Source organism: Pyxicephalus adspersus, chromosome 9 (genome assembly GCF_032062135.1).
Source record: "Pyxicephalus adspersus chromosome 9, UCB_Pads_2.0, whole genome shotgun sequence".
In the NCBI taxonomy this organism is placed as follows: Eukaryota; Metazoa; Chordata; class Amphibia; order Anura; family Pyxicephalidae; genus Pyxicephalus; species Pyxicephalus adspersus.
Genome location: NC_092866.1, coordinates 17,604,888 through 17,612,440, shown reverse-complemented (window position 1 = coordinate 17,612,440; position 7,553 = coordinate 17,604,888). Strand labels below are relative to the sequence as shown.

Below are 7,553 nucleotides of genomic sequence, written 5' to 3'. Positions count from 1 at the left end.
CTCTCCTATGGATGGGGATCGGGTCTAGCTGCCTCCCTCTGTGCCTGCACTCCAACCTGCACACAGCGGGTTAACTGTAATACAGCATTAACCCTGTGATCCCCGAATTCCAAAAAGCCTTCCCCGGGTACCACCGGGCCAGCGAGGGTTAAGCCAGGTTGGGTCCCAGCTGACAGTCAGCTGATCTGCGCTGATTGACAGCTCCCCTCCTGGAAGTTTATATAGACTATTATGCTAATGAGGCCAGGGGATCCGTCCTCCCATTGGCCCGCCGTCCCCAGTCCATTTGCCAGTCGGTCTGTGACGTCACAGCGCCTATAAAACGCAGCAATGCTTTTAAAGTGCTCCGCGGAATGATCGCTGAAAAAATCGGGCAGAGTTTGTCGGTGGTGCCCCTCGTCCCGGCCGGTGCCGCCGCTTCTTTCGGGGACTTTTCTCACGATGATGAAGTGTTAAAAGACATTATAAAAAAACCAGGCGAGCCAATAAAAACACGAGATCGCTGCTGGGATGTATGAGAGCGCCCGGATCGGCGCCTGGGTGCTGTGATCGCTTCGTCGTTGTGTGATTTTGGGGGGGAGACGATTGCCCAAGCTGGCTCACCCTGTGCCCGTACCCAGCAGCCTGGTGTCCCCCCTGCCACCCCAGTGGAGGACTGTGAGAAGGATGGCATCAGAACTGGCAATGAGCAGCTCCGACCTGCCCACCAGTCCCCTGGCCATGGAATATGTTAATGACTTCGATCTGATGAAGTTCGAAGTGAAAAAGGAGCCGGTGGAGACCGACCGCATCATCAGCCAGTGCGGCCGCCTGATCGCCGGGGGATCGCTATCTTCCACCCCGATGAGCACGCCCTGCAGTTCGGTGCCCCCTTCCCCGAGCTTCTCGGCGCCCAGTCCGAGCTCCGGGAGCGACCAGAAGAGCCACCTGGAAGATTACTACTGGATGACCGGCTACCCCCAGCAGATCAACCCGGAGGCGTTGGGCTTCAGCCCGGAGGACGCGGTGGAAGCGCTGATCAGCAGCAACACCCAGCAGCAGCAGCAGCAACAACAGCAGGCGCAGCTCCAGGGCTACGATGGCTTCCCCCGCGGCCAGCAGTACGGCTCCTCGGGGGCCATGCCCGGGGAAGAGCTGGGTTCCGCCGCCGCGGTAGTCTCTGCGGTCATCGCAGCCGCGGCCGCTCAGAACGGAGCTCCCCATCATCACCACCATCACCACCACCACCCCGGGGGGCACAGCGGCGGAGGAGGGGTCCCGGCTTCCTCCGGGGGTGGCGGAGTGTCCCCATCCTCCTCCGGGATGCACCCGGCGCCCCACCACCATCACCACCACCATCACCACCTGCACTTCGATGACCGCTTCTCCGACGAGCAGCTGGTCACCATGTCGGTGCGGGAGCTGAACCGGCAGCTGCGGGGGGTGAGCAAGGAGGAGGTGATCCGGCTGAAGCAGAAGAGGAGGACCCTGAAGAACCGGGGCTATGCCCAGTCGTGCCGCTTCAAGAGGGTGCAGCAGAGACACGTCCTGGAGTCCGAGAAGAACCAACTGCTGCAGCAAGTAGAGCACCTCAAGCAGGAGATCTCCAGGCTGCTCCGGGAGAGGGATGCCTACAAGGAAAAGTATGAGAAGCTCCTGGGAAGCGGATTCCGAGAAAACGGCTCCAGCAACAGCGACAACCCCTCCTCTCCGGAGTATTTCATGTAAGTCAACTTCTCTGACAGGGAGCCAAACTTTTCATGCCCATTCTATGTTGGGGTGACCTGTTTCTTCCTAACTTTGTCTACAGACTCATCCTGCACTCTTACCATAGCCATAGGGGTGTGGGACCTTAGGAAACACTTTCTTACCCACATGGTAGTCACTTTGCATGGTTTACTTATTATTTCCTTCACTTTGGCATCATTAACTCTTCTACAGTGCCCATGGGGGTGTGGGACCTTAATAAACTCTGCATGCCATCCATGAGACTCATGCCATAACTTTCCTGTGACTTATGGCTTGAGGGACTTTACTTATGGTTACCATCCATGAGTCTTGTTCTAATGCCCTGCTAAAACTTTCCTATCGCCCATCGGTTGAGGCACCTTAATGAACTCTTCCTACCATCTATGAGTCCTTACATTGAGTCTTATGGCCATGTCCTAACTTTCCTATGACCCATGGATTGAGGGACCTTAATAAACCCTTCCTACCATCTATAGGTCCTTACCTTGAGTCCTATGGCCATGTGCTAACATCCCTTTGACCCATGGATTGAGGGACCTTAATAAACCCTTCCTACCATCTATAGGTCCTTACCTTGAGTCCTTTGGCCATGTCCTAACATCCCTTTGACCCATGGATTGAGGGACCTTAATAAACCCTTCCTTACCTTGTGTCCTTTGGCCATGTCCTAACATCCCTTTGACCCATGGATTGAAGCACCTTATTAAACCCTTCCTATCATCCATAGTCCTTACCTTGTGTCCTACTGCCATGCCATAACTTTTCAATCCCTCACCATGGGGTGAGTGACTTTACTAAGCCATTCCACCCATTCATTAGTCCTTGAATACCGTGCCACAACTTGTGCCCCTAGGGGTGAAGGTCCCTGAACTCCTGACCCACATGGTGTCCATTCTGTAACTCTTTACCTCCAGATAACATCTGATTTAAACTCTTTTCTAATCTACCCATTGAGATGTGGAGCCCTTGCTTGTCCATGGGTGCCCCCGTTGTAATAACTCTGCATGCCCAAAACTGTTTAATTCACATCTCATATTCATCTAGAAACTTACCCTGCTGTCTTCTACTATTGCCAGAGTGGAATTCTCACTAAACTTTTCATTGTCTGTATATTAAACTTGCATGCTTATTTCCCTTTTTATAACTAGAAACTTTATATTACACTCATTCCATGTGCACATGGTGCCCCTATTCTAATACCTGTCCTTGTCCATAGACATCACAGGACAGAAAATTCACATCTCATTTAGATATTTAATAACTTATTTCCCAGTAGGACTTGGTGTGAGACATTTTCAAACCCTTCCTGGTTCACATGCCATGCTTTAAAAAAATCCTGCATGCTTTATGTCTCTGGAGATGACCACATTTTACTAGATACCAATCCTTCCCTCTTCTACTCAACTAGCTGGCCATAACCTAACCTTGTGTCCCCTAAAGGGTCCCACAACCCTCTTATAATGGCAACAGATAAAAATATTCTCCTCTGAATTGCTTTACTTGCCTCCTTCTGTTATTTCATTGTCTTGCATGCCCATAACACAGCACTTTGAAAAGTTGGAAGGACTTTCAGCATAGCAATCAGGTTTAGGCAGTCACCAATTTACTTAAATTTCCAGGGACAATCCTAAAACTTTTATTTCCATGGATGATCTTTCAGGCTGTTCTCTATAGTTTTAAAGGGAAGGAAGCTGCACAATCTAATTCTTCTTATTATCAATGAGATGTTGAACTTATTACTGTCAGTAAGTGTTTAGAATGTATTAATGTCCGTATAGTTTAACTTTATTTGGTGCAATAAATAGTTTATAGGTGGATTATTTAGTTCTTCTCCTTTGACTTACACTAGATTAACCCCAGGGTGCCTCTATAATTCATTTTAAAGGGTTGGCAGCTATGCTTTAGTTTTCAGGAAGGTGGCAGAGGCAGTTGACAAACTGATCATTTCTTAATATAAAGAAGCAAGTAAAGTCAATGAATTAATCATTTCCCTTTTTTAAATCTCATGCCTAATTTAAACTAGCCATATCTCCACATTCACACACTACTTTTTATATAACTCACACATTGGCTATTCTAGTCTAAACTTAAGACGGCAGACTGAATACTTTTGTGATTATTAATTCACTCATATTAAATCCCAATTATTATTAAGCGATATTCTCAACAGACCAAAATGGCCAAAATAAAATATTTCTCAACTGTTTGCCGCCCAGCAGACAATCTTTTCCTTGCCCCATAACACACATGTGTTTCCTGTACCTGGAAGCACCTTCTCTGTATTAACATGTGTGTATTCTGCAAGCGTGCAAATTTCTCCATTAGTGTCAATAGAAAAAAAAATGTTTGAAACTCACGAAAGAAACAGCCACAAGTCTGGCAGTTGCTTTCTATTGTCAATGAGTTGCTTTAGTTTTCGAGGACTTTTACCCAAGCAACCAACCCATATAAGATAGATATCAATCTTAACTGCTTCAGTGAGCTGTAATGAAATCTTTAATTGCTCATATTAAACCTGCATCACAGGCTAGACACTTGGCAATGAACAAATGTAAGCAATGCTATTACATTGGCATGTTTTATATCCCAGATATAATGGCGATATATTGTATCAATTGTGCAAAAGAAAAAAAAAAAGGAAGGAAATGATGTGCCACTTTGATTTAGGGTATTGTTTGAACTGGCATAGAAATCACTGTACAAGAAACTTTGAAGTGTTTACAGATAAGTTTCTTTTTATTTAATATCATTTTGCAGAGATAAGGGGATTTTTTTTAGGTATTTCTATACTGCATTCCTTCCATGCTTTTCTGAGCTTGCCTTACACCTATTCAATTCATTTGCACTCATATGAAGATTACTCTATAATACCATCCGCTTTACGTTTCCTATTTTGTTTTGTTTTTAAGGTCATGAGTTTATGAGCTTGCTGTGTCAAAGACAGAAAGAAAGAGAAAAAGCAGAATTGTTGCCATCCCGAGTCCTTCATATGAGCTTGCAATAAAAAAAAATAAAAAAAATGTGAATTTTTAGACTGTCGCTGAATTCATCATTTTGAGAGTTGCTGACTTTAAAAAAAAAAATATACACGAAAAAAAAAAAAAACAATAAGAGGAGATGACGTGTAAAGCAACCTGCCAAAATGAAGCCTTCATCCAAACTTCAGTTTTTCATGTGACTGTATGGCCCAGAATGACTGAAACTGGCCTGCCATTAAAAATCCATGCTCATCTCATGCATTGTGCTTGCTGTTATGTCTTGGCAACAAAGAACTGTAAATGTCATAAGACTTTATGGAAAAAAATAGACAATATATTATTAAGAAGGCCCTGCATGCTGGACATGTATGGTATAATTATTTTTTTTGTTTTGTTTTTTCTTTTTGCTTGGAAAATGGACTTCTGGACAAAATATGGCATGACATCCATTATTATTTTTTGTTACTCATCACTTCAAAGACAAAAAAGTGCAATCTAGATCTTCCCTTAACATTTGCATCCGCTAGAGAAATAAACAATGCTTTTTTTTCTTTTTTTCCTTATATGCAAAATGTCATTATTGTTGTTTTAAAATGCACTGATTGCTTTTCCTCCAAAAAATGGCAAAATGGATTTTTTTTCCTATGGCAAAATTTAGCAATATACAACTTTCAGTAACTTGGGACTAAATGTTGTGAGCTAATGACGATCTTAAATTTTATTAAAAGAAAGAAAGAAAGATAATACCCTTTTTTTGCATTTGGTTGCTGTCAAATGTGTAATGCTATGGGGTTGTAGTTCCTTTCATCATTTTAATTTCCATAGAATTTGTAAGCACTTCTTAAATGTAACAGAAAAAGGAATGTCTTAGTCTTAATGGAACAAGTTAGACCCATTTTAGATGTTGTATAATTTACTGATGATGCACTAAGTTGTTCACTGTCGTGACGTTGAAAGGGGGTTAGGAATGGTAGGTAGCTTCCAACGCGCGTGCTTGCAACTTAAATATAAGTTGAGTATGTGTTACAAAATAAAAAAAAAAACCCAAGCTTTACCACTGACTGTATTTTAAAACCAAAGTATTAAAAAGGGTAGGTAGCCTTATGTATATCAGAGGGGTAGATGCATGCAAAAGTGTCTGTTTTTATTTTATTTTTTTTTTTGTATTTTTTATTAAATTGAAGTATTTGGGACTGAATTGCACTAAGATATAACCTGCAAGCATATAATAAAATGCAAATTTGTTTTAGAACGCTAATACAAAATTGATGCAGTTATAAAGAAAAAAAAACCTTGGCATTACTGCACACTTTTTAAAACAATGCAGATCGTTCTTTTTTTTATTATTTACAGTTTAATATTGTGATGCAGAACTGGATCTTCTGTAGCTTCACAAATCTCACAAGTCTTAAAAATGCAATAACCAGGAAATTGTATTATCAGGGACTGATAACATGTCTTTTTACAAAAAAATGAACGTAAACTTATCCATAATACATAGAAATCATTGTCAGCTATATAATGTTATTTTTTTGTTTGTTTGTTTTCCTATTCATATTTTGCTGTGCAAAATTTTTTTTATATTTTGAGTTACTAACGAAACGTGTTGTATTTTGTGCTCTGTCATTTCACGTCCTATGGTCATATCAAAAGAAAAAAAAATAATTACAATAATAAACTGCAGTTTTTGATTCTGTGTTTGCATTGAGGTATGATTTTAAAAAAGGGGGGCTGTTCATTTTTTTAAATAGAATTTGCAGGGGGCACATGGTGTGCAGGAGATGGCTAATTATGGTGTCAAAATAACCAGAATTTTGGGGTATGCTTGACAGCAACAAACAAATTTTGACCTGTAGGATATAGTGATTCTTTTATTAATTTGATGAATGTTCCCCTATTTTAGTCCCATAACTCTTTTGTCCTTTAAATATGATCTCCCCACTCAGACTTCATCATGTCTAATAACTCTTTCCACCTCTCTGCAATGTCATTGTCAGTTCTTTGCCTTGCTTGACTGCTTCAGGACAATCCTTCCTAAATCAGCCTACACATGCATTGAATTTAGTTTTTATTCCTTAGGAAGTGCACTTTGCATTATTATTTTTTTAAAAGCTAAAAGACAATGTGCTTTGCAGAGAACGGTGTCAATAACTATAGACAGAGCGTGCTGGTAAGGACCGACTAAGCAGCGACAAACTTTGAAAGGAAAGCTAATTGCAGCAGTAATTAATGTCATGATCACATATCAATCTTTTGACATAAGGAATAGGATACCTAGTTCGGGGCTTCATTTTCATTTCATGCACTATAGATACGTGGTTTAATATTTCCCAGCCAGCATGACCTTATTAACACAGACATATATATGTATGTATATTTATATATATGAGTGTGTGTTTATATATATATATATATATATATATATATATATATATATATATATATATAGCTTTTTCTTACCATGATCATATTTACCCTCCTGCCAAAACTAAAAAGTCCATTGGTTTTCTAATCCTCACCGAACTATCACCCTTTGACTTCTGACCTTTTGTGTTACTCTGCTTTTTGGATAATGATTACAGACCTGTATTCCAGTTAATTTAAGTTCCTATTCTAGTTAATCTATACTCAACAGAAAATGATTTGGAATATTTAAATATGCAAAAATACCTTGCCATCCTAGATACCATAAAAAGTAATCTTTTGGTAAATTAGGTAATGGTTTGTTTGAATGTTGCTGTCTCATCCTGGACGCATATAGCTTGGCCTATGTGCTGCACGTTTGATGCTGCAGCCTTTGGATCTGCAGCTGTTAGTGCTTTGCACCAGCTGTGAAAGGGTTAAATG

General features: G+C 41.2%; 1 protein-coding gene across 1 annotated transcript; it reads left to right on the top strand.

Moving 5' to 3' along the window:
* Nucleotides 1-328: 328 nt before the first annotated feature.
* On the top strand, nucleotides 329-6,402 carry MAF (MAF bZIP transcription factor). Its single transcript, XM_072422788.1, has 2 exons — nucleotides 329-1,703; nucleotides 4,638-6,402. Exons 1-2 carry the CDS (start codon nucleotides 667-669, stop codon nucleotides 4,642-4,644), a joined length of 1,044 nt encoding a protein of 347 aa, XP_072278889.1. The 5' UTR covers nucleotides 329-666; the 3' UTR covers nucleotides 4,645-6,402.
* Nucleotides 6,403-7,553: the final 1,151 nt, after the last annotated feature.